The 27,477-nt window shown below is 38.5% G+C and overlaps 2 protein-coding genes across 2 annotated transcripts; both read left to right on the top strand.

The window, feature by feature from the left end:
* Nucleotides 1-4,857: 4,857 nt before the first annotated feature.
* On the top strand, nucleotides 4,858-7,961 carry LOC127448169 (motor neuron and pancreas homeobox protein 1-like). The gene is made up of 3 exons (XM_051710507.1): nucleotides 4,858-5,473; nucleotides 6,203-6,363; nucleotides 6,528-7,961. Exons 1-3 carry the CDS (start codon nucleotides 5,050-5,052, stop codon nucleotides 6,861-6,863), a joined length of 921 nt encoding a protein of 306 aa, XP_051566467.1. The 5' UTR covers nucleotides 4,858-5,049; the 3' UTR covers nucleotides 6,864-7,961.
* A 1,532-nt stretch (nucleotides 7,962-9,493) lies between these two features.
* On the top strand, nucleotides 9,494-27,171 carry cfap65 (cilia and flagella associated protein 65). Its single transcript, XM_051710469.1, is given in 32 exon segments — nucleotides 9,494-9,568; nucleotides 11,362-11,531; nucleotides 11,646-11,748; nucleotides 12,329-12,495; nucleotides 12,703-12,902; nucleotides 13,361-13,485; nucleotides 13,594-13,816; nucleotides 14,016-14,284; nucleotides 14,395-14,622; nucleotides 14,852-15,220; nucleotides 15,337-15,474; nucleotides 15,593-15,832; nucleotides 16,217-16,441; nucleotides 16,551-16,697; nucleotides 17,179-17,344; nucleotides 17,540-17,685; nucleotides 18,246-18,442; nucleotides 20,077-20,205; nucleotides 20,301-20,477; nucleotides 20,567-20,633; nucleotides 20,947-21,057; nucleotides 21,469-21,660; nucleotides 22,507-22,656; nucleotides 22,740-22,883; nucleotides 23,019-23,135; nucleotides 23,253-23,390; nucleotides 23,506-23,550; nucleotides 24,225-24,448; nucleotides 24,922-25,047; nucleotides 25,173-25,475; nucleotides 26,642-26,776; nucleotides 26,968-27,171. Coding segments are annotated over 32 exon segments (5,316 nt in total). The 3' UTR covers nucleotides 27,038-27,171.
* Nucleotides 27,172-27,477: the final 306 nt, after the last annotated feature.

The following is a 27,477-nucleotide window of genomic DNA, read 5'->3' on the forward strand; positions in this document are numbered from 1 at the left end:
ATTTAAAATACCATTCTAGTAGTTTTAAGAAAACGTGCATATCATGTGAGGGAAGGGGTGGGTGCACAATTCAGAAAAAGTATGGTGGGCTTAAATCATGGTTTTCAATTATGGCTGTATGGTCCCTTCATTTTGACCACACTGAGAACTGTCTGATTAAAAAACATATAGTCTATAGGTGGGTGGGGCTGCTTATCCTACAACAGGATTAGATGCAACCAGTTGGACAAGCAGGGCTAATTGAGCTGTCATGTTTAATTTGTTCACCTCTGACAGCCGCACACACACATAAAAACCTGGATGGATCTGTGAGCTGACTAGGATGGTCCTAGAAGATAAACACAGACCCTGATTAGATGTAGTAGTTATCTATCATACCTGTCCTGTTATATATCCTGGCCATACACACATACTCATACAAAGGATGAGGCAATTCAGCCCTGCCTTCTGTGCATGTTGTTGGATTTTTGCTTTGCTAATTAAATTTCACCTTGACAAAATGAAAATACGGCTATATTTTGGAAGTGGACGTTATTACATTGGGTTTCAGACACCTGGAATGATATCACATAAATTATTGTAAAATGTGGCTCAGGAGCAACAATTGCCCCATGGTTAAACTTTTTCACTATTTTTCAACATACTCTCACAACCACTGATTGTTTAAGTTTAGATAAGGGGTTTGGGTAAGGGCATACTATTAATAAACATGTCCTTAACGCCTTGTGCGTGTAACTCGCGCTTACTTCCGCATTAGACATCCAGGCATTTGCACGTGATGAAATTGTTAGAATTTATATGAACGAAAACGTACAAAATCATACAAAATAGCCAACTCGTAAATATGTACGAATTTTCATGAGATCGGGTTGTTTCCTAAGGCACACGACCTTATATCTTTGTAACCAGTTGCATTCTGCACTATAATGTTTTTTCGTTTTGTTTTTTTATGGAATGGATATTCTCATGGTTTATAATGGAGAAGTCTTTCTATCTGCATATGCAGTCTCTGGGCAAGAGAACCACCCACGATGCACTACCAGCTCCTGATGTTGTCACAATTTTTTCCGGAACAACAGATGTTTGTAACAGCTCTGCAGGACTAATTATCCATCTTAACTGTGCTCTTTGTGTGGTACGTGCACGTGTGTGTTGAACTCTCTGTTTCGCTTTAACTCAACAACGGTAGGATTTGCCAGTAATTATCCAGTAACACACCCCTCTTGCCTCTGCCATTGTCGAGATGTCCAAGCAACATCGGCGTCATTAATCAAACAATTCAAAGCAGGGCTGAACTGGTTAACCTGCACCGCCCAACCCTGGTTACTGAGGAAGTTTTCAATTCCCTCTGGTCAATCACAAGGACACACGGGTGTAACAATGGGATGGTTATGAATGGAAAATAAAATGAGATACAATCTATTCAATGGATTCCAGGAATGTAACTTTTAGTTTTAGTAGGTCTGGGCAAAGTGTACATTTTTAGGATAGGAAGGCTGGAATTGGATTTTAGACTGCACATAGGCCATTTCCTTGTTTTTTTAATGCTGAAACCATCAAGAGCACATTCTGACCTAGAGCAAGAGAGGTCAGACAGTTAAGAAAGGGGCAGCCCATGTCACCGTGTTGCATTTGTGTATGAATAGCTGTCCATTCAATGGCTCTTTTACAGTCTCTTGAATACAAGTGTTGGCTCCCTTCTGGACAGTCAGAATGCAGAGTGCATGCACTTTTGGCAGGCTTGGTAGGCATCTGTGGTCTTTTTTTTTTTTTTTTTAGCAAAGGTTAATTTATTTGTTGCTTTTATCTTTTCTGCAAAAATCATTTTTAAAAAAATGTATGCATACAACATTTTATTGTTTAGAATTTTTTTTAATTATTTGCATTTAAATAATTTATCTCATTAACTATTTTACTAATTATAACAGATTAAATATATTATATAATTAAATTACTAATTTCACAATTAATCAGATATACTGTAGTGCTTAAATTTCATTTTGCTTTGGGCTTTCAGTTTATGTTGTTGATGGAGAGTGCACAGGTAACATAAATTGGAAGCCAGTTGCACCATCCATATGAGCACCATTTTGAGCACATGCACCAACTGCTTTGCCATGGCTTCTGCATGGTGACTAAATTTTAATCTAGAATTTTGTATCAATATAAAAGAATTAGTTAAGGGCAGTACTTCTAAAAGTTATCCAATATGCCATAGAGAAAAGTACATATCTTCCTCAATTTCATGAAAATGTAAAATTTTTCCCCATTAATTTAAATTGTTTTATTACAAATTTTTGGAATTGATTTATGATTTGTGTTTATAAATGGAGTATGCATTAAGTGCGCATCATATGCAAAATTTTAGTCTGGAATGTTCAGTACACGTATTTTTAATTTAATTTCTAGTACTAGTTAGGTGTGGAAAAAAGGAAAAATAATTATGCCACTGAGATTAGAAAATATTGAAGTTGTTGATGGTGGAAATTCACACAGTTGCACCTTTTTCCTGTGTGAATTGTTACCTGTAAGTGATCATATAACTGTAATACACTTGCAGATTAGATTTTTTTTAATGCTAACTTACTGCCTAAGAAAAAGTCTACAGACAGTTAGTGAAATTACCTTAAATACAGCACACACACACACACACATAACTGTCTGAATTAATCAAAATTCAATTTCTTGTGTTAGTGTTTATGCATTTTACTTACATTTCATAAAAAATAAAATAAATAAAAAATTTATATTGCCCTTTTGTGTTTCAGTATTCAAATTTTGATGTTTAATTTTGATTATCAAATCACACGTTGTACATTGAACTGTTTGGAGGCTAATATTTGTACCAGCTGGTCCCTTATTCCAAAAATAAATAAAATAAATAAAGCTAATTACCCCTAAATACATGCAACTTTTTTCTTCTTTTTTTTCCAAGAAGGAAAAGGGAAATTCTTTTTATTATCTGTTCTGCTGTCTGTAAACTCTACCACCGGTTAATGATTGACAGGTATAGAAGCCTAACAATTGACCTTTATCTTCCTAATGAACTGAGATTAATTATCACTTCAAGGTCTGGTGGTCTGTGAACACACTGACATACAAATATCTATTCGCTGACTGCTGAGTGCATTAACAGACTTCCCATGAGAAAAAGTATTGTATTTATATATACTGTACACACAAAAAAATAATGGTTTTATATAACTGAACAACCAAATAGTTTAGCTGATCATTTGTCTAATTGAAAAAATTGGCATGTTTCTCTCTTTTGAATCATGGCTCAACCTCTGACACAGGAACTATTTTCAGTTTAATGAATTAAAAGTCGATTCTGCATTTTCTCCCACGTTTGCACATGTTATCCCCGGACAGCAGCCAGTATTAACGGTGCACAGAAAACAAGCCGTGGCGAGCAGGACATTTAAACCAATAGATAATGGTGGAATATTAGTACAACACACACCTGAGAGCACAAATTCTTTCATGGTTGTTAATTTATTTGTGCATTATGTATGTTTGCACTTGATAAGGAATTGGGGTGAGCGGGTGGTCATGCATAATCCTTATTGCTTGGTGTGAGAAAAGCAAGGCGTCATCGCACCTGCGAGCGCGCAGAGTGGAAAAGGTCACCTGTCAGTCATTCTCCCTTAGTCAAGGTTAGTGTGAGTCAACATTAGGACCTTAGTATCTATTCCAATCATCAGAAGAAACCTAAAAACTCATTTTGAGAAGAGAGGAACAGACATTTAATAGTCTCCCTTCTGCCATAGGTTGTAGCTAAGGCTTTTGACTATTTAGTCGAAAGGTGTGATAGAAATTTGTTTTGCAATTTGAATAACCTATAACAAAGACATGGATTTTTTTATTTGTATTATTTCTTTCTTTCTTTTTGGGAATCTGGACCACTAGTGTCCTTAATATTGTTGAAGTTCAATCAAATGGCCATTCAGAATTGACTGTTTTAGAACAAGATTTCTAAGATGATCATGATTAGTAATCTTATATTTTGCAATACTCACAGAATTTCACTTCTGTTTTATTCTACTCTATTCTATTCTATTCTGTTCTAGATTACAGCACCAAAATTGTCTGTTGAGTTATTTCTACACACTTATTTAGGTATTATGATCCAGCTAGCTCATTTGAAACACACACACACACACACACACACACACACACACACACACACATATATGGCTTGCATGAAACATTAAACCTTTTTTTTTTTTTTTTTGTCTAATGAATTAAAAGATTTTAAATATGAAATTAAAAATGTTAAATTTATTAGCACATATACTGTAGAATATTTTACTTGCAATTATAATTCGGCTATGAATTTGTGAACTATGCTACTTTAAAAGACATCGATTGAATACATGTAGCCTTTGTGGATTTTGCCTAAATACTTTATACTTTTATTTAAAGTGACATTTTATTAAGTATTAATAATAATAATAATTTAAATATTTTTTTTTTCACTTTTATTAGTATATTAAGACTATAACATTAGCCTAATCGTTCTTTGTTGTTAATAATGTTGTTGTTTTATTTTATTACTATTGTCAAAAACGTTTTAAAACACCAAAATTAATTTTCAGAAGATTTATAAATTGCATTTTTATATTTACAGTAGTCCTATATACCTTACATGCCGATTAGTCGTGAGAAATGTGAATGGTAAGGTTCTCTCCGAGCTCCTAAAGTGCTGAAATAAATTGAAATGCATTGACAGTTTCTCAAATCTAAGAGCGTCCAAATGAACCAATCAGAGTGTGTTTAGGAGGAGCGTGCTGGAGCGGGAGACGGTCAAAAACTGATGTCTGCACGCTTACATGGCATTGCGTTGCATAACCAGCACAGAGAGTCATGATGAAAACACAAAATGCATAGACTGCAGTTATAGAGCAACAAAATATACAATAGAATCCATCTTAAAGAATTGTCAGACAATATTACAGACGGGCAGGTCAGTGACATTATTAAGTGTGAAGAATAAAAAAAGAAAGATAAAAAATATCTACATTTGAAAACTTGTTTAAGTTTGTGTCCATGGATAAGTCTAAGAACTTTCGAATTGATGCTCTGTTGTCAGAGAGCACTCAGCGGATTGTACGGGAGGATTCACCGGGAATGTGTAATGACGGCACTGATATCGAGCCCATGACATGCCAACGGACAGACAACTCTCCTCCTCGAGCTTATCAACTTCATACAGGGGTCATACCTAAACCAGGCTTGCTAAATAATCCTCACTCAGGATTAACTTCACTTTCTCAAGGGTCTATGCCAGGAATGTATTTCTCACCTATGTACTCCATCACAGCACTTGCTGCGCAGCATCCCACGTTCGCGTATTCTGGTTTCGCGCAACCCTACCCGGAGCACCTGAAAGCTGCAGCGATGGCCGGCTCATTCCCGTTAGAACACTGGCTCCGGGCAGGGCTCATAATGCCCCGCCTCGCAGACTACAGCGGTACGTATGGCAGCATGCGTTGTCCCTTCTGTATAATATCACTGATTTTTTTTTAATTTTTTTATTTTCATTTTTTTTATAGTAAATAATTGTACAAATAGGAAGATTGATATACACTTATTGCGGAACCAAATATTTTGTTTCCTAAAATGTAGGGCTAAATTAGGACCAAAATAAAAAAATATAAATTATACTTCAGTTGCCTAACTTTAATTTGTTCATTATTTAATTTGTTTTGATGCATGCATACTATTGTATCTCTCAGCAAAAGCACAATAAAGTGAGTTCATGGGCCATAAATATGCTCTAGCATAACTGAATCAGTATTTACTGCTAACGGAAATATAATGTAAGCTTTTTTATTTTCAGTCTTTTCATTGCATCATAAACGACAACTCCATTAAAACTGCCTTCATTTGAAGGAAAACTATAAAGAAACACTTAAACCGGTCTGAGCTTCATCAATAAAGTTTTCTGGTAGCATTTATTGAATTTTCATTAAGTTAATGGTGCTCTCAGGTGTTTTATTGTCCTGCTAAAGTAATATCTCCAGGCCCTGTCATCAACAATAAACTGAAGTAAAGCTGTTATCATTGGAGGGGGGGAGTAACGAGGGGTGAACATGTTCTACCTTGCTGCATCTGCCTTGTATCTCATCTGCATTTCTTTTTGTGCCTGCATTTCTGGCACAAGTCTCACACATCCTTTCTCAACAAACTTTCTCCACAGGGGCACCTCAGTCCGGTCTGATCGGAAAGTGCCGGAGGCCACGCACAGCTTTCACCAGTCAGCAACTACTAGAGCTGGAAAATCAGTTTAAACTCAACAAATACCTATCACGGCCCAAACGCTTTGAAGTGGCCACATCTCTGATGCTAACTGAGACACAGGTGAGGAGAAGAGGAGAAAAGGGAAACAAAAGATTGAAAGTTGGTCAGAAGATCTGATCAATATAATCTTCTTCATGAATTTACATTGAAAAGCTCATAAAAACTCATGATACTAATGGAATAACCGTCTTTTGAATGATTGAGATACTTTATGCATTTACCAGGTGAAGATTTGGTTCCAGAACCGACGCATGAAGTGGAAGCGCAGCCACAAAGCTAAAGAGCAAGCTGCACAGCTGGAGACGGGCAAGAGAGGAAACAAGCCAAAAGACCTTAGTCGCTGCATTGCACAAGATGATGATGAGGATCTGGATGCAGAGGATGAAGATGATGAAGAAGAGGAAGAGTTTAGAAAATCTATTACCGTAGGTGTGAGTCTAGCTCACCCCTCGGACTTCCTGCAGCACAGCTCAGAGTTGAGTTACAGCTCTCATGGCTCTTACTCGGATGACGACCTCGAAGAGATCGAAGGAGACAGAAAGATCAGACTAGGGTTATGAGGAACTGATGGCAGCTATATGTTCATTATTAATTGGGAAGCTAACTACATCTAGGTTTTACAACCCTCGAACATCCATAACCTCAAGACTGAAGCTGTTGATGTCAAAACTATCCAAATGAGTTCACCGTAACATTCTATAATGAATATTTACAGGACATTTACAGTCATAAATCCAGTTGTGGTATGGTAACACTTTACAATAAGGTTAAATTCTTTAACATTAGTTAATACATTAGGTATCATACAGTGAACAATATATTTTTACAGCATTTATTAATAATTGTTAATGTTAGTTAATAAAAATACAGCTGTTCATTGTAAGTTAATGTTAGTTCATAGTGCATTAACTAATGTTAACATATACAACTTTTCATTTAAAATATATTAGTATACAGTATGTTGAAATTAACTTTAACCAAGATTAATAAATGCTGTATATGAATTGTTCATTGTTAGTTTCATGTTCACTAATGTTGTTAACTAATGTTAACAAATGGAACCTTGTTGAAATGTGTTACCGAAGTCATTAATGAAAATGGTCTTCCAGTTTATTTGCACTTAAAAAAAAATTCTTGACAGCTGCTTGTAAACTGTTCCAGACTATATAGTTTTTTCCTTATGTGATCAAAATCTTTACTCTAAATGTTAACATTCTGGTTGACAAAAACGGTTGTAGAGCTAAGAACTAAATGAGGAAGCCTTTGCACTGAAAGTCACAGGCTGACACATGTGCTTTACAGCTGTTCATAAATGCAACTCTGTGATTTCTTGAAGATATTTTGTTCAACATAGGCAAGAGTGGATGCCAATGAACAGAAGATTGTCCAAAAGGTCACTGGTGTCAGTTTTCGTCCAGTTGCGTTGACTGAGGAACACGGAGGAACGGCTAAATCCTCAGCAAATATTGAACAAGGGCAAACTGTGAACAGTGCATTACTTAGTCCATTAGTTTATGTCATGTTGTTGCTGTTGGTGTCTTTAATGTTATTTAACTCTTATAGATTATATCTAATTTATTCAGCTGAAAGAGATCAGCACTGTGTTTGAAGGATTGTGTGACCGTCAAACATTGCTTTGAAAATATGTACTTGGAGAAAAAGGGAAATAAACACAACCTTGAACATGAGTACACAGAAATCAGTCTGTTGGCGTCACTGAACCCTCATGTTCTTCGAGAAAAACACTGTGCATCTGTGGCACAGATTTAGAGCACATGAGCAAAAGATTTCAAACTCAATTAATATCCCTTCTCTCAGGCACCCCTACCCCACATATTCATTGTCCCACTCTCCTCTCCTTTTTAACTTCTAGCTGACATAGATGGTGATTACTGCACAGATGAATCTACAGTGCATTATAAACAAGGTAGGCCTTGGTATTTATAACCACAGCCTTTCAAATATGAATTAATCAGGGGGGTTTACTGATAGGCAAATAATTAAGTTAATGAAGGAGAGGTAAAATAATCTACTCCTTATGCTGATGTCACTGGGCCATTTAATTTGCGAAAAGATGAATTACCTCAGTGACCAAAAGAGCATTTTAACGGGGGCGTGGTGTAAGGCCAACAATTAAATATGCAATCTCAGCCAAGCTAGAATAGGATATATATGTTGATTAAATGCACTGCAGTGAAGGGAATAAATACCTTGCCAAACCAAAGGGAAATCGGGCACTTAAGGAGGAAAATTGTAAACATTTATCATGCATTTGGGAAATTACACTTGCGTCTTGCAGAAAAATGTCTCGCTGTCTCAAAATGTCCCTCGGCAGTTTCCGTCGTTTCCATGGAGGTCGAATACACAACTGAACTGTCCGTGAAACTTTCAACATAGGGAAACAAATACTAATATAATTCGCCACGATTTCCATTTAGTTTTCTGGTTTTTAAATAGAACTGCAAACCACTGTGGTAAGATATCATTTTAAAATACAATAAAAATTGCTTTACGATTTCTGTGGTTAAAGAAGAAAGAGGCACTAGAATTATAACTTGATAAAATCTGTTTTAATGCTTAGAAAAATGATGTATGGTTAATTTCAAGAGATGGTGTAGTTATTAATTTCTGCTTGTACTGTAATAAATGTGCCATATTAATCAAAAAAATACAGCATCCACAAATGCTAATGTTTTCAGAGAACAAAACCCGTAGTGTGAACCAGAACAGCCACTGCATCACTTTATCAATAACATTTAGTTTTATTATCCTCTGAAGCAATCACCTTTGCTGTCAGTGATTTCCTTTAGGCAAATCACTTATGTTAATAGAGAGCTAAAGAAATGAGTGGCAGGGTCATAAATTTGCACCTGCTTCAGTTAACCTCAGACATCAGGCAAATAACAGACCCTGCTTTTGCGATAAATAAAGAGGAGGACTGTTGAGAGTAAACTAAATGGCTATATCATTTTTGCAGTTTAAAGAAATGCATGCAGATGTAATGCAACATGTAGGCTACTTTAAATAGGTAGCCTATGTTCATTTTATTGGTCAGATGGAATTTAAGTTCACCTAATTTAGGCCTGTTAACTTAAAGTAGGCTACTAGAATCACATCTAGTTATATTAAAGAAGCCCGCGAATGCTGCAGTATTGGACCTCACGTGGTTTGACCATTTGTTTTAGTTGTAATGTTGACCGATTGTCCAGTGAATCCTCTGAACTCTGGCATTCCCTTTGGAGTTACACACAATTCCCATAGAAAGGTAAGAAGTGTTGGCTGATTATTATTATTATTTTTATTTATATTTTTTGCAAAAGGTGGGACAACATAGCTATCATTTAGCTTTGATTATGTAAACATGTCGGGGAGAACAGAAATAGTCACACTTTTATATATATAGGGAGGTTTGGTTGTTAAAAGGATAGTTCACCCAAAAATGAAAATTCTCTCATTATTTACTCACCCTCCTGGCATCTCAGATGTGTATGACTTTCTTTCTTCTGCAGAACACAAATTAAGATTTCTAGAAAAATGTTTCAGCTCTGCAGGTCCTCACAATACAAGTGAATGGGTGCCAAAAAGGACATAAAGGGAGCATAAAAGTAGTCCATATGGCTCCAGTGGTTAAATCCATGTGTTCAGGCATGATATTATAGGTGTGGGTGAGAAACAGATCAATATTTAAGTCATTTTTAAAAAAAAAATTTTTTTATCATATATTCTCCTCCCTGCCCAGTATGGGGAGATATGCACTAAGAATGTGAATCACTAAAAACAGAAGAAGAAGAATGAGAAAGTGAAAGTAAAATGGAGATTGACAGAGCTGGGAGATGAATTTATAGTAAAAAAGGATTTAAATATTGATCTGTTTTTACCCACACCTATCATATCACTTCTGAATATATGGATTTAACCAATTTACTTTTATGATGCCCTTATGTGGATTTTGGAGCTTCAAAATGTTGGCACCCATTCACTTGCATTGTGTGGACCTACAGAGCTGAGACATTCTGCTAAAAATCTTCATTTGAGTTCAGCAGATGAAAGAAAGTCAAACACATCTGGGATGGCATGAGCTTAAGTAAATGATGAGAGAATTAACATTTTTTGGGTGAACTAACCCTTTAAAAGTTAATTTGCGGCATACAAAAATCTATTGCACATTTCCACCATCATTGCACAGGAAAATGGATAAGCCTACAGTCTGTTCATTGTACACATGCTGACCTTTTGTGACAACATACAATGGGCTTTTCAGCCAAATGTAAACATAAAACAAACGGAACAGCAATAAATAAATAAATAAATGAAAAGATGGGATACAAAAAAATATCAAATTAAAAAGATATATAAAACATTTTCTTGTTTTTGCAAGGAATAAATTGTAAATTATAAATTCTATCCAATACCCTTGTCCTAAGAACACAATTCAACCTTTCAGAGTTAAAATCTATCATCATAATTCACTTGACCCTTGCCTGAATTTACCCTAGAGTGGTTTTAATGTGTTCACTTGTTTACTCAACATCTATCGCAAAAATATGATATTGAAATTTTAGTTTAGAGTATAAAAGCAATGTCATAAGACATTTGCAGTAGGTGTATGAAACTGACATACAAAACCACTGACTGAGAAAATAAGCATTTGTTTGTTTAAACTTATAGTTACTGAGATAGCCCTAGTGACAACAACCCCATGTTAAAAGAGCCCCTGTCTCTCCTTATCAATTGTTCTTTATTCTTCTACTACTTAATCATGTTTCATGCCTTCTGTTATGGTTCGTAGAAAGTTTTTGAAAAAGGTTCACTGGTTTGCCTTGGCTCTTTGTAATCAGCCTGCTAAAATGCTTCACTGATGTATACTGCTCTCTAGGGGTGTAAAAACTAAATTCACAGCTGTTAAGCTCATTTGAGTTGTCAGTAATGATTTTGACAAGATACAATACAAGGACAGGCCTGCAATCCATCCGACCTTAAGTTCACTGAAATTACAATGAAATAATTAGAAACATTTGTTATCTATTTTAGATCATGAATTGCTTATTTTGTTTTAAGCAGGTCTTAAGCCTCCGGTCAGGGGGCCCTAAGAGGAGAACCCAAAGCTGCTTCTTTGGGGTGGAGACTTGGGCTGAGCTGGTCTGGGAAGGCTGGGAGCCAGGGTTAGAGTACACCAAACCTCTGTTTCTTAAAAGCATACGTGAAAAACTGCTGAAACTCAGCTTCAGGTCAGTCCCAGGAACTTAAAACAATTATGTTGATGTAAATGATTTCATTTTTCAGGGCTAAATGTACTGACAAGCAAATATTGAGTGTTTTGCTAATTATTTTGTGAATTTCAGACCACCTGTGTCCAAGTTCTTCAGCACACCATTTCCTCAGACAATTCTTCTGAGCCCAGGAACATCTTTTTCTCTCCCGGTCACTTTTCAGCCCCTTGAGAAAGTAAGGTTTAATTCACCCATATTTTTAAAGCTGGAATAAGTTAACCTGTAATTAGAGATAGACCGATAATCGGTTTGATTGATACTTTTAACCAATATTTACACTTTTCCACTTTACCTTCAGAGGTTAGTGATCAATGATTAGTTGTTATTGTGCCTAAAAGCAAAAATAAAACAAAAATTAAAAATCAGTTATGCATTTCGTTTATCGGACACTTAAACACAAAAATAACCAGTATTGTATCCATCATTAAAAGCCAATATCGGTTGATCTCTAAATGTCATTATAGTCATCTATTATCCTATAATAAAATAATTTAATATCAACAGTGTCACAAGTAGGGATATATTTTGCATGGAATTTGCTCATGTCTAGAAGACCTGTAATGTATTGTTTTTTTGGTAAACATCAACTGCTAACTTCATCTAGTCCCTAAAATGTTTATTTAATCAACTAGCATTAAGTCAGACAGTTTGCAAGAGCTTCTGTTTTCCTGATCAGAGGTATAACTCAGGCTGCTGCAAAAATAACATTCTGGATCTGCTTATGTAACTTTTTGCCCTGCTCTTTCCATTTCTAGTGTGAGCATGTGGACACTATAGAGTTTCAGAGTAAGGAAGGCACATTCCAGGTGTCTCTGCGTGCGGTGATTCCACACCATGCCCTGGATGTACCAGACACTGTGATGCTGCCACCCTGTGCTGTCCAACACAGCTCCCAAACCAGCTTCATCTTTCGTAACACCAGGTAAAGAAGAAGGAAGGCTGTGTGACAAATATACAACTGTCACCTAATGTAAGAAGTCTTGACTACTAATTACTTTGTACCTCACAATACAGATAGTGTTTTTGGATTATTGTTTTTATATGCAATGCTAACTGAATAATGATCCAATACTTTGTACCAATAGTGTTATAAAACCTCTCTGAATGTACAGTACATTTTTCCCCCTAGTAAGCTGCAGACAGGATTTAGATGGTCTGTGGATCCTCCGTTCCAGCTGTCCCCAGAGACTGGACAGTTAAAGGCTGAAGAAGAGTGCAAGATAACAGTGGAGTTTAAACCATTGGAGGCTCTGGTGTACCAGGCTGAGGCCTGCTGTGCTTTCGGTGATGATGGCGAGAGCAGCTGTACTCTACTTCTGCGTGGACTGTGTGAGTGTACTAAGCTTATTAGGCTCTGAGGTCACAAAAAATTATTATGCTTAATATTTAGTTTGGTGACATTTCGAGAATTTTAAAAAGCAGGTAAAAAAGTTGTAGGGTATATTCTTGTCTTTTCTCTCACACGACTTAAGTGTGAAATTTCTGAGCCACTGTAGCGTCACCAAACGGAATTGCAAAAATAATGACAAGTTTCAAACAAGTTGAACGAATACTTTATCCATCTACCTTGGTCTTATAAAAGATTGTTATAGGGCTTGTCAGGAACAAACAAATAGAGCAGAGCAGTTCTGATAGCACTACAGAGCCATAGTGTTAACACTTTTCAGGGGAATCAACCTACGAACGACATATTGAGTTATTTCTACATATTATAATGGTTAGGAGAAAGTGTTGTGTTGTTAACATTGAAAAAATTTCACACATCACCTTTAATTTCCTTTCCACAGCCAAGTACCCCCACATTCAGATCATCTGCACTGAGCAGGAGGAAGGCTGTAAGCTGCTTAATTTCGGTAGTGTAGAAGTAGGAGACTCTTTTGAAAAGCACTTTGAGATCTACAACCCCTCCACTGTACGTTTCCTTCACACTGATTTCATTGCTCATTGAATATATAGACATTACACAGATAGCCTATGTCTTTTCTCTCACAGTCACAGTCACTCTCTCTGTCTCTGTTAGGTTACAACAACTTTCATTCTATCTTGGTTGAGACGACCTGCTCTTATGGAGTCAGTGTTTCGCTGTGAGGTGCATGAGGGGCAGATCGCTCCACATTCAGTGTTAAAAGTCCCTGTCTGCTTTTCCCCACTTACGGTGGACAGCATAAGTATGGACTACCTCTGTCTTACCTGTCCTGGGGCTGTAAGCAAAGACCTGCTCAAAGTGTCGGGTTCCTGCATAGGTATGTAGCCCCCAATAACACCTTTTCTATAGCTGGACAGTATATTTGATGTACCATTATAGACCTAATTAGATTGTAAATATTACTGTATATACCCAGTTTTTTAGCAGGTATGGACTGATAAAGATTGTTATGAATAATCAGATCAGGTTAAATATTGGTTCATTTTGGTTTTATAGTCTTCTTCTGTCCACTGTAGGACCAATAGTATCTTTCAGTACCTCTGTGCTGGACTTTGGCTGTGTTGAAGAGGGCACAGAGGTCACACAGGGGGTACAGATCATCAATTCCTCTGCAGTATTGGCTTATTACCAGTTTGACGTGGATACTGGCAGCCATAGTGTGTTCAGTGTTGACAAGCCCTGTGGCACTGTGCCAGGCAGTAGCAAACTCACCTTGCGTGTGAAGTTCCGACCACACTACCCTATTGCTCATCACAAGACAATGACATGTTTGCTGCTGCATAGGGTGGGTAGATCTATCTATCCATCCATCCATCCATCCATCCATCCATCCATCCATCCATCATGATTTCTTAATTTGCAGTAGTTTGATTGATAGTGCTGTTCTTTTTAAAGGAGCCACTGTTTCTGGATTTGATTGGCAGCTGTCACTCAGAGCAGTTGAAGCCAGCCATTTTAAATGCCAGACATCTGGATGTGTACAGATTAAATCTGTTACGAGGACTCACCTATTACCCTCCTGACTTACTGAGTGCCATGTTGGAAGAACACAAATTGAAACTGGATGATAGCGGAGCATTGCTAATGCAGGAGGTGGGTGTGTACTTGTCTTCCTGTACTGGGGTTTCCTTATAAAAATGTTTTTAAAGTGCATTCACTTAAACTGTATTTACATTTTTCTTAAATAGCAAGGAAACCTTTAGAACATTATACCCGTCAGTTTAGTTTTGTACAGTTCTTATTCACAAAAAATGTAGGGTGCACCACCGAACCAAAAAGTTAAAATCTTCCAGGAAAATGCATTGGTGAGGCATAAAAATACATAAAATTTTATCTCAATGGATCTCACCAGGACTCCACAACCATCTTCAGCCTACGGGGTCCTCTGGAGGAGTATTTTCACACTAATTCAGCACCTGAAGCAGAAACAGATCTTGACAACACCTTAAACCCCTCCAGGTTCCCTGCTCCACATGTTACAGTTCAGCCTTCTGAGCTCCTTTTTTATGATGGCCCAGCATCTAAGTCAGTTTCCATCACCAACCAAACCAAGGGCAAGCTCTGCCTGAAGTGGTCTCCTGGAGCCAACTCTCCTTTCTCCGTCTCTCCTCTGTCCTTTGATCTTAGCCCTCTAAAGACCACAGCCTTCAGAGTGACATACAGTCCCAAGCAAAAAAACAGCTTCCATGCAGCACAACTTGAGTGCTTTGCTTTTTACAAGGTAATGTAAGACTGAAGTGAAGTTGAGTTTACATGGATGTCATGTGGTAGAGTTATGAGCATTTCAATTTTAGTGAGACAATAGGCTTGGCTTGAATTGGTTTTTGTCATCCACAGATTCTCAGGGACCATAGACACATGGATGGTCGGACTTTGTGCCCTCCCTGGTGCCTTACGGTCAGGGTAAGCGGTCACTCCTTTCAGCCTGGAAAAGAGCACTTCATCCCCAACTTCTCTCTTCAACACCCTCAAGTAGTGAGTCAAAGCTGTCATCTTTAAACATAAAAATATGTAGCAAGAGAGTATAGATGGAAAAAGTATGTAAATACACTGTAATTGTGAGTCTGAACATCTCCCTGTGCCCCTTGTGTAGGTATTCCCTGCATTAAAACAGGTATCCTACCGCAGTATTCTCCTGCAGAACACAGGGGATCTGCCCTTGATCTTCAGCCTGGACCCAGAGGAGTGTCCCTCCTCATGTGTGCTGCCACCCAGTGGCCTGGTGCCTCCTGGCAGCCACCAAATCCTCACATTCAGATCCACTCCATCTGAGGATCACCCTTCCAGTATGCCTTTGACATTACAGATGAATGCCAGCCCCAAACACACACAGGTTAACACGATATCCTTAATGGCAGTATGGTAACTACATAATGCAGATAATGTAGTGAGTCGCACTCATTCTTTGCTGTGTTGTATGCTTGAAATGTCTTGAGTTATAGAGAAACATGTTCAATTGACTAGAATAAACTACTAGAACATTCTATTGATCTTGATGACTAAGAATCTTCACAGATAGATTCTGTAGTATTTCAGTACCTCATTTTCCAAAGAGAAGTTGGTCATTTCTGAATACGTAGTACGTTGTAGTTTGGTACAAGCCTTAAAGTAACATATCAGGAAATCTCATTATAAAGACAGCTGAAACTGAAATTGAATCTATGGAGTATTTTGCAAGATCATTTAAGCCTAAACATTTAAATGAAACTTTTTGTAGGTGCTGAATGTGGTCGCTGTAGCAGAGAAGCTTTCCATATGTTTGGAGGGGGGTGGAAGTCTCTTCTTTAAGCCCACAGCAGTGGGCTCTTGCTCTGAGCGAACCATGTGGGTGAAGAACCTGAGCAGGGTACCAGTGGAGTTCCAGTGGAGGCTGTGCGGATCTGACCGAAGGGTTCTCACTGTACTGCCAGACACAGACATACTCCAGCCCAATGAATCCAAGGTGAGACTGCAGTGTGTGTGTGTGTGTGTGTGTGTGTGTGTGTGTGCTTGTGGTGTTTTGGGGCATAAAAGTATTGTCCTGTTGATGAAAACCAAGCAAACATTTTCAGGTACAGAAGTGGTCTTTCGCCCCAGTTGAGGAGATGATGTACAACATGAAGCCCAGTCTCACTTTCTGGCCTGTCCAAACACCACAATGCAAGAAGTCTCGCCTTACCATTAAAGCTGTCGGACTGGCATCCAAAGGCTATCTCCAAGTGTGTTATTTAAATATTTTATGAGGACAAAGCTGACCACTTGATTTGGAACTCAGTGTTCAGATTATTAGTAGGGAAATAATTGGCTGTTGAAAATTTGTGATTTAGAAAAAAGCAACATTTATGACATTTCAACCTCTGAGGTCTTCATTTTAAGTCATAATCTTACTTTTTTAATTTTTAAAATCTTAAAAATATCTGTTTATTTCCAGGCTTAAAATGAAAACAATTAATAAAATATAAAAATGTCAATGTGGTCTGAGATAGGGTCATTTATGAGTATTTCATGTATGGTTTTTTCTGAATAAATACCAAAGAGGTCGAAACGTTGCAGTTGTTGAATAGAATTTGAATCAATAACATAAGCATTGTATCCTACACCTCTACCCAACTTGGGTTGGATGTGTACACCTTTCTATTATTTCTCCAAAGGTTTATGATATATCTGTGTATCTTAATGTTCTAAAAATATTTATCCCAGGCAGATCAGCCTATTATAGATCTGGGTGAGGTGCTCGTTGGAAGCTGTAAATCATTTGGTGTTTCTCTACTGAATGACAGCTCCTGTGCTGTCAGCTACTCTCTGACTGCACAGCAGAGTGTTACTGTTACAGGCCTCCCTGATGTCCTGACTCAAGATCCTTTGGGTAGGGCACACTACATTTCATGAATTGTATGCATTGTTAAATCCCTTTTCATAGAATTTGTGTTTTTTTGTCTGCCATTGCTGGGAGACTTCAGAGTTTATATTCAATTGAAAAAATTGTGTAGAAGGATGAATGAAATGGCTTTCATCTTAGGCCCTGGTGAAAAACAATTGTGTTTTTTTTTTTTTTTTTCAGTTCTGGAGATGGAGAATGTAAAGGGAACCATACCTGCTCACTGCAGACTGCTGATCCACTGCACAGTAAAACTGACTCGCAGAGCCCATTACTGCTGGACCATCAGTTACCACATCCTTAGTGCTACTGGTAGTATACAAAAATGAGTGTTATTTATGGTTGAAATTGCAATTCTGAATATTTTGTGGTGTTTGGCAATATTTCAAAACCTTCTCTGCTGAAAAAAACAGCATTCCTGGTCACCACCATACTGTATGCTGTGTTTTTGATGCTGGTCTCCAAACCAGCAGGTGTGTTGGTATCCCAACCAGCCTTTTATATAGCTGAACAAACAAGACTTCACTGGTTGACCTGCTAAGTTAGCAACTGGTAAGCAGCATGGCTATGCTGGCCCACCAGCTAAATCAGCATCAAACCAGCACTAACCACCATCAACCAGCCTGAACCTGTCCTATGCTGGTCTTTTCAGCAGGATTATTGACAAAGTCAGATCACAAAGTCAGACTTGTCTGAAATCTGCCATTATGCCTGTTTGAGAGATATGCAGAGAATACATATACTGTATTTCATTAAGATCACAATTCAAAGTCTTCACTTTCTCTCTGTGAGTGACTGTAATATAGAATACTTTTTACTCCTCTTCTGTATTTTTCTATTCTTTTTTCTCCATTGGTCAGTGGGGTGGCCAGGCTCTGTGGGAGGAGAGCCCCAGTTGGTGTGCCAGGTGCAGGCAGAGGGAGTGTACCCCACCCTGGAGGTGATAGATGTCCGTAGCTGTGGCAGTGTGGAGGGGCTGAGTAAACTGCAGCTCTGGCACCTCTTCAGTTTGGATGCACTCAATGCTCACCTACGCAGAGATCCCAGTCCATCTGAGCTCACCTTCAGGGTGCCCACTAAACACAGGTAACACATGCAACAAGTTTCAAAATCAGAACACAGGTCACCCTCAGTTCTGCATGATTTTCCATTCTGGTCCAGGCTGGTTTGGTGCTGGTCTGTCTAGTAGACCAGCATACTCCTGGTGTTTAAAATACCAGCAAAACTTGGTGGACCAGCATGGCTTTTCTGATGAAGTTGGTTGACCAAGGAAGTGTTGCTGGTTAACCTAGTTTAAAAACCTGGTGGGCAAAAAGCACCAGCACACTACATACACTGGCGGCCAAAAGTTTGGAATAATGTACAGATTTTGCTCTTATGGAAAGAAATTGGTACTTTTATTAACCAAAGTGGCATTCAACTGATCACAATGTATTGTCAGGACATTAATAACATGAAAAATTACTATTACAATTGGAATATTTTTTTCAGAACTTCTTAAACTACTTCAAAGAGTTCTCATCCAAAAAATCAATGAGAGTTTTGCAGATCCTTGGCATTCTAGCTGTCAGTTTGTCTAGATACTCAGGTGACATTTCACCCTACGCTTCCTGTAGCACTTGCCATAGATGTGGCTGTCTTGTCTTGTTCTCACTCACCTTACAATCTAGTTGATCCCATAAAAGCTCAATGGGGTTAAGATCCATAACACTCTTTTCCAATTATCTGTTGTCCAATGTCTGTGTTCCTTTGCCCACTCTAACCTTTTCTTCTTGATTTTCTGTTTCAAAAGTAGCTTTTTCTTTGAAATTCTTCCCATAAGGCCTGCACCCCTGAGTCTTCTCTTTACTGTTGTACATGAAACTGGTGTTGAGTGGGTAGAATTCAATGAAGCTGTCAGCTGAGGACATGTGAGGCGTCTATTTCTCAAACTAGAGACTCTGATGAACTTATCCTCTTGTTTAGTTGTACATCTGGCCTTCCGCATCTCTTTCTATCCTTGTTAGAGCCAGTTGTCCTTTATCTTTGAAGACTGTAGTGTACACCTTTGTATAAAATCTTCAGTTTTTTGGCAATTTCAAGAATTGTATAGCCTTCATTCCTCAAAACAATGATTGACTGACGAGTTCCTAGAGAAAGCTGTTTTGTTTTTTTGTTGCCATTTTTGAGCTAATATTGACCTTAAGACATGCCAGTCTATTGCATACTGTGGCAACTCAAAAACAAACACAAAGACAATGTTAAGAATCATTCACCAAAATGAACCAAATAGCTTTCAACTGTGTTTGATATAATGGCAAGTGATTTTCTAGTACCAAATTAGCAATTTAGCATGATTACTCAAGGATAATGTGTTGTAGTGATGGCTGCTAGAAATGGGGCCTGTCTAGATTTGATCAAAAATGACTTTTTTCAAATAGTGATGGTGCTGTATTTTACATCAGTAATGTCCTGACTATACTTTATGATCAGTTAAATGCCACTTTGGTGGATTAAAATATAAATTTCCTTCCAAAATAGCAAAATATGAACATTATTCCAAACTTTTGGCCGCCAGTGTATGTTGGTCACCATTTATGCTGGTCTTTTCAGCAGGGAAACTGTTATGGACAACAATGCAATTGTAGCTTTATTGTTATGGTATAATTAAAACAGCTATGAACTCAAGGATTTCTCTCTTTACCCCTCTGTCTTTTGATATTTTTAAAAACCTCCTTTAGTCTTCGACATTGCCCATCCATCTTCACCTCAACCGTGTTGGATTTTAACTTCAATGCTGCTCCTATAGACTCAAACCCCTCCAGTATTCTGCTCATGTTTAAGAACACAGGAAGTATTCCTGTAGAGTGGTGAGTATCCATAGCTGTGTCTGAGTTTAGTTTCTTTTGTAGTCATACATAAGTAAATGATAAAATGGCCAAAATGGTCTCCATCTGGCTCTCAGGTCATTCTTGTTCCCAGAGGACCAGCAGATTGAGCTGGAGTACTGGGCTGAGAATGGAGATTTCAGCCCCTCTGAGCTCCAGCTGATGAAGATTCAAGACCACAGGCTTTTCTCTGTCTCCCCACGCTCTGGAAAACTCCGGCCAGGTCAACAGAGGACAGTGCATTTCTCATACAGGTCTGGTCCAAGCACAATACTGCTTCAACTCAGTATTCAGTTTGTTTTATAATGCAAAATAATTCAAAAGGAATATGCTTCTCTCACAGACATGGCTTTGTAGGGACAAATCGTCTTCCTGTCCTGTTGAAACTTTCACATGGAAGAGAGATATTGGTGAGGCAGAGTATTTTTTTTTTTCAGTTTTTATTGCATCACATGCATCATAATTTTAAATATAAAGTCAAGCTCAGTGGTAGAGCTGGCATTTCCAGTGCAAATGGAAAAGCCTGGGTTAGATGCAAGCTCCAGTAATTAGATAAAGTCCATATTAAATAGCTGTAGAGGAAATCAATGACTTGAAATTGTTTGTGACATATTTATTTATTTAGCAAAGGCGTTTCCCCCCCCAACTAATATATCACTATTTGTTTAAAAGCCTTGTCTGCTTAGTTTTAATAAGTTTTCTTAACTCTGCTCATCTTTCCAGCTCAATTTTTCTGGAGTAACTGTGGAAAGAGATAGACACTACATTCACCTTTCCTCCAACAGGCACATCTTTGCCCCTGTGGAAATCGGAGGGTTCAGTCCCCCGAAACAGGTCAGTACAACTTCCCTGAATTGAGGTTTTGCTGAAAGCTGTCTGTTCACACAGATCTCACCAAAAAATAGTCGACACCAGGTTAAAAGTTTTGACTGCTAAAATCATTGTTTGCTTTCTGAATGTTCGAACTGCCCATTTGCAACTACAGTTGCGATGCACTGCATAAGCTCAAGTTCTTTAAATGAATGTGCCGTGTCATGTGACTGTATGCCCAATTTTTGGAAACATTTGAGTAGTAATGGCATTTATAAACTCCTAACCCTAACCCTTACCATTACAGTACTGAGACTAAAAAACATTATTGCACAGCTTTTGTCCCATTTTTGACAGATGTTTACAGTCATCTAGATGTCGATATCATCTGTTTATTTTGAAATGGTTACAGAAATGCATATTTCATCTGCATAGGTCTATGAGCTGTATAACGCAGGTTCTCTTTCACTGAGGTACCACATCGACACCAATCCACTGGAGCAGCTGATGGAGGAGAATTTCAGTCACCCAGTCTTACAGTGTCTGAACCCTGATGGAGAGGTCGAGCCAGGCCACACAGCCTTGACTGAATGGATCTTCTCCCCACTTGAAGCTAAATCATACAGTGTTAGTTACTCCTCATCTGCAACCTTTTAAAATAAGTTCGATCATTCAGTTCTGGCTACCATGTAGTTTTAACAGTTGTTTTTGTTTTAAAAGAGATGTATTCGTGGGCCATTTTGATATGCATAATGACGCATTTGGCCAGAGCCACTCAGTTTTGTCTTTTAATTGTCATACTGACCACCACCCCTGGAGTCGTGAGATCGAATCCAGGGCATGCTGAGTGACTCCAGTCAGGGAGGGTAGAGTCAAATGGGGTAACCTCCTCATGGTCACTATAATGTGGTTCTTACTCTCGGTGGGGCGTGTGGTGAGTTGTTTGTGGATGCCGTGGAGAATAGCATGAATCCTCCACACGTGCTATGTCTCTGCAGTAACGCGCTCAACAAGCCACATGATAACATGCGTGGATTGACGGTCTCAGACGTGGAGACAGCTGAGATTCATCCTTCGCCATCCGGATTGAGGCAAATCACTATGCCACCACAAGGACTTAGAGCACATTGGGAATTGGAAATTCCAATTTGGGGAGAAAAAGAGGAGAAAAATCAACAACAAAAAACAACAACAAAACAAGCAGCATAAGAAAGGAGACAGACCACTCTAGTAAAATGAATGGGAGAAATTTGGTGGCTGTAGGAAAGGAAGTTAAAAGAGCCAATCAACTTTTTGATAGAGGCTTTTGCTGGACCAGCCTGAAAAGTGTAGCCTTTGGCGTGATTTGAGCTAAAAAAAGCAAATTTTATGATCCTGCTGTTTATTTTATTGATTATGACCGTCGATTGAACTGACTTGCCTTAAAGTGATTTTTCTTGTACTTATTTTGGTGCAAAATGCCTTATTTCATAGGTAGATATTCCTATTCATGTGGTGGAGGGGGACAGCATGTTTGTTACATTCGAGGGCCATGGCATTGATGAAAGAGAGTCAGAAGCCATTCAGGTACATGCTGGACGTATTACTGTGCCTTGCACTCAAAGAATCCCAGTACCTGGACAGGTAAGAAAGGAGACACAAGGCATACAAGTAGTTTTCCACACAAATGAGAAACCCTGCTAAATTTAGTTTCTTTTTGTGTGTAGGTGGTGTTCCTGTCAGAAGAGAGAGTGTGTTTTGGTGATATCCCAGTTTGCTCTCGTAGTACACGGATCCTTTTTTTGACCAATGTCTCCCATACGGACCACGTCTTGTATAAATGGAATGTAACAAGCACAGACTGCCAGCAGGTTTGTAGATTTCATTATTGTGCTTGTATCAGAAAGGTACCCTGTATTTTTGATCAGACAACATGGCCAGCCTGTTCAATATATGTCATTAACTATTGACTGCATGTGTTCATTTGTTTGTAACATTGACCGTAGGCGGTAAAGATTTGTCCTGAGAGTGGTCATCTAGCACCAGGGGAAAGTGTTCTCTGCATTCTAACAGTACAAGCTTCAGGCAGCCCCATTTTCTACCAACAAGACCTCATCTGTGAGGTGAAAAGAAAGACACATATGCATGCTTGCACTTTCAACATCAAGTCAAAGCCAAGTCATGTGACACATATACTTTATGGAACTCTTCATCTAAATGTTTGGTCCTCTCTTTAACAGATAACTCTTGAGGAAATGCTATCACAGTATCGAAAAGACCTTCAACAGTGGGAGGGCGAGACAGAGAGACAGAAACATGAATTTACTATCACTGAGAAAGACCTGATGCAGACAAACCAAATTGATAAATGCAATCAGGTCAGAAATCAAACATTTACATTCACTGGCAAGGCACTGGCAAATACCCTGTTACATACCACTCCATGTATAAAAACAGCATGTTAATAAAAATATTTGACCTCTCTTGAATCAGGAAGGTGCAGTGTTTGAAAAGAAAACTGGCACAAGAAAATATAAGGTAAACAACATTGGTCTTAGTTTTAAAGGAATAGTTCACCAAACTGAAAATTCTCTCATCATTTACTCACCCTCATGCCATCCCAGATGTGTATGACTTTCTTTCTTTTGCAGTACACAAATGAAGATTTTTAGAAGAATATTTCAGCTCTGTAGGTCCATACAATGCAAGTGAAAGGTGGTCAGAACTTTGAAGCTCCAAAAATCAAATAAAGCCAGCATAAAATTAATCCAACCGACTCCAGTGGTTATGTCCATATCTTCTGAAGTGATATGATAGGTGTGGGTTAGAAACAGATAAATGTTTATGTCCTTTTTTACTATCAATATCCTCCTTTGACCAGACCCAACCAGATGGTGGCTGAAAGTAAAAGTCACTTAGACAACAAAATTTGAAAGTGAAAGTGAAAGTGGAGATTTACAGTTAAAAAAAGGATTTAAATATTGATCTGTTTCTCACCCACACCTATCATGTCACTTCAGAAGATATGGAGTTAACCACTGGAGTATTATAGAATGCTTTTATACTGCCTTTTGGAGCTTCAAAGTTCTGGTCACCATTCACTTGCATTGTGAGGACTAACAGAGCTGAAACATAGTGCTCAGCTGATGCAATGTTTATTTATTTAAGTTGTCTATCAGCAAATGAGAAACCAATATTTTCCCGTGTGGCAGACTCTTCCGCCCATCCGGAGCAGTGATCAAGCGGTTTCTAGTTACTACGTGAGACCCAGTCGGGCAGAGAGGCGAGCCCAGCAGCAAACAGGCCAGGAAAAGAGAAGACGTCCTGAGCCTCCCCATCCTGCATTACTCCACTTGGGTGTCACTGCACGCTCTCACACCCTAATGGAGTACCAGACACATTTCCCCACTCAGTTCAACACCCATTATGTCTACAGGTATAGTGGGGTCTAAACATCTGAGACCAAATTGGAAATCTGCGATTTTTTTTAATTGTTTCAATTAAACCTGAAAAGCTTTAGTGCAGTACAAAGATGTGTCTGTCTCCAGTACAGTTACGTTTGCACAGCACAGGTTTGCTGAAGATGCAGTTATGAGTCCAGAAAATTTGCGGGTGTCAGTTCGATTACAGAATGCAGTTTTCAATCTTGTAAATAACCGAACTGTGTGTGAACAAAACCATATTAAGCAATCAAATACAGAACTGACAAACATGTACCACTGGTGTGTGAATGTGGCCAATATGTTGGCTTTGTCAAACTAACATAATTAGAAAAGAATGCAGACTAGAGGCATTTTCACTAGTAGTCTTTACCTTTTGCCTAATCAATAGATATGGCTACTTTATTTTATGCAGATGACCTAATGTTTCTTTTTATTATAATATTTCTATTTCTGAATGCTTGTTTAGATCTAGGCAGCCCAAGCTTTCCCAGACTGGCATAGGTGAAATATCCCATTGCCCTGGAGACCTGCCCCCTCTCACCCTTGGTCCTGAGAGAGACATAATTACACATGTGCTCACAGATATACTATGGTATATGCATTGTCTAATGCATTCTGCAACTCTTCTATCTCATCAAATGGAAAATGGTCATTCCCAAAAAATACATGCAAGTTTTACTAATAGGAGGTCACTGATCATTCTGCCTTCTCCTACAGGAGTCTTTTAGATGAGCCTCAGTTCAAGCAGTGTCTAATAGAGGGCGACACTGAGCAGGTGCCATACTTCTCACAGCTGCGGCCTGCCCACGCTCCCCCCACACAAACAGTACCCCCCTCTGCTGTGGGGAACCAGAACCCTGGAGAAATGTCCAGTGTTTCCACTGCTGTTCAAGCAGAGCCTTACACAGAAAGCGCCAGCACTTCAGACACACAGAAGAAGAGTGAATGTGATTCTCATTCAAATTCTCTGCAGGAGCTTCAACGGGAGCTCAAGATGAAGGTGCAGGAGTCCATTCGCAGGTGCTCCTTTTTTCAAGCAGGCAGAATTTTAGTTCACTTGTTAATCTGATATACAGCATAAGGTTTTCATTGATAAGAAAGCAAAGAGGTCTATAATACCTGGAGAAAACTGTTAGCTTTCTGTAACTGTTAGTCTCGTTCATCTCAGTGGTACCTGCAGGGCCGTCTCTAGCTTTAAGCGGTATAAGCAGCCAATTAGGGCCCCCGAGCCACCAGAGGGCTCCGCAAAGCAAGGTCATTAAAAAAAAAAAAAAAATTTAAAGAATATTTTTTTAATATACTTAAAGCTGCGAGTAAGACCCAGGCAGCTGTTATGGCTCAATTAGACAGTTATAGGGGGCCCCTTTGTGGCCAGAGAGGGAAGGGAGAATGTAACTGCAAGGAGAGAGTTGTAGCTAGATGTGACAGGCACATGCATGCTCAAAGGGTTTTGTAGGATTTCGCTTAGGGCCCCCATATGCTCGGAAATGGCCCTGACAGTATGCAATGGTTGCAACCACATAGGCATAGAGTCAATCTCCTGAGGCTTAAATGCCATGCGACTAATTATTCTGAAAATGCAGGAAAGTTAGTTTATTACCATGCTGTTTGGCTGGTGCCACCAAATGGTCATCATTTGAGATAGATGTTCTTTGGCACCAGAATGGTGTACTGTAGTAACTACATCTTATAGCAGGGGCTAACCTGTTTAGGATCATTTATGTACTGTGGGTATTTATTGAAGGGGGAAGAATCACCTAAATGCCAATATTGTGACACCACTCTGACTGTAAAACATATGCTTTTGGTCTGCCCTGTGTTTAATGTCATGAGACAATGGTTTTTATCAGGAAAAACTTTGAAAGACTTGTTTTGTAAGATGTGCCCAGAAAAACTTTTAGAATTTTTATCACAAGTACAGTTAAACAATCTTTTATAGAGTAGACATATTGATTAACCTTTCCTTTTTGTGTGTGCATTATCTTTTACAAAATGTGTTGCATTTATCAGTTGTTTAATTACTTCCTGTATTTGCTATGAAATAGCCTTTGAAGCTGGTATGGCAATAAAATCCAGTACAAACAAACAAAAAATATGTACTCTTATAAAACACTTTGGAACAACTAATCGCTATTTCAGCAACTTATCCTTGTTCACTCTGTTTCAAACTCTCTCTTTTCTGCAAGGTTGCCTGAGTTTTGTGATCTGGTGGAGGATATTTTGCTCAACACCTTGCAGAACCTAATGATGGAGGCTTTCTTGGGTGAGCTGGTGCTGACGGCACGGCCACGAATCATTGCTCTTCCACCTTCCTCTTCCAGGTAACATTTGCATTTTACATTAATCAAACTTTAACTTTAAGTTTTGAAAAATGATAAGTGTTTTAACCAACAAATCCATCCAAGTGGCAGTGATCCTCAGGATTGCAGATTTTTACAGATTCTCTCTTGTTGTTTAATTAGCTGAAGAGGTATTAGCCAAGGCTTCTCTTTCTTACTCTATATATGTGTAGGAGAAACAGCCTTGGCTCCAACAGACAGTCCAGTGCCGAATCTAAAAGAAGAAGAGGCGTCCCCAATTGACCAGTCCAAGCCAATACATGCCTTCCTATACTGTCAAACCAGGAGCCACAGCAGCAATGAACCACTCTATTACAGTAATTTAACCTTCAGTATCAATTTATGACATATATGACAATGATTTGAAATAAACTGGATTCAAAATGACAAACTTCTGTATCATTTCTCTCCCATCCACAATAATTACATCTTCCAGACTAATAAACGATTCAAATGTGTTATATGATGTTCAATATTATACTAACTCTGCAAACCACATATAACTAATTCTACATACGAGGCAGCAACAGATGTTTGCAGTGTTTTTTTGTTTTTGTTTTTTTGTATTTGTGATGGACCTGACTGCCCGCCTGTGGTCAGTCCCATGGCATTTAAACAGAGTAGTCACATGGCCATAGTTACCCATTATCAATTTAAGGCCACAAAATAACTTCAGTAGCACA

This window comes from Myxocyprinus asiaticus, chromosome 11, assembly GCF_019703515.2.
Source record: "Myxocyprinus asiaticus isolate MX2 ecotype Aquarium Trade chromosome 11, UBuf_Myxa_2, whole genome shotgun sequence".
NCBI classification, from domain to species: Eukaryota; Metazoa; Chordata; class Actinopteri; order Cypriniformes; family Catostomidae; genus Myxocyprinus; species Myxocyprinus asiaticus.

Excerpts from the sequence above, each read along its gene's own strand:
- LOC127448169 (XM_051710507.1), top strand. The coding sequence starts at position 5,050 with ATGGATAAGTCTAAGAACTTTCGAATTGATGCTCTGTTGTCAGAGAGC. Across the intron at positions 5,474-6,202 it reads CCGCCTCGCAGACTACAGCG|GGGCACCTCAGTCCGGTCTG; the intron begins GTACGTATGGCA and ends CTTTCTCCACAG. Across the intron at positions 6,364-6,527 it reads TGATGCTAACTGAGACACAG|GTGAAGATTTGGTTCCAGAA; the intron begins GTGAGGAGAAGA and ends TGCATTTACCAG.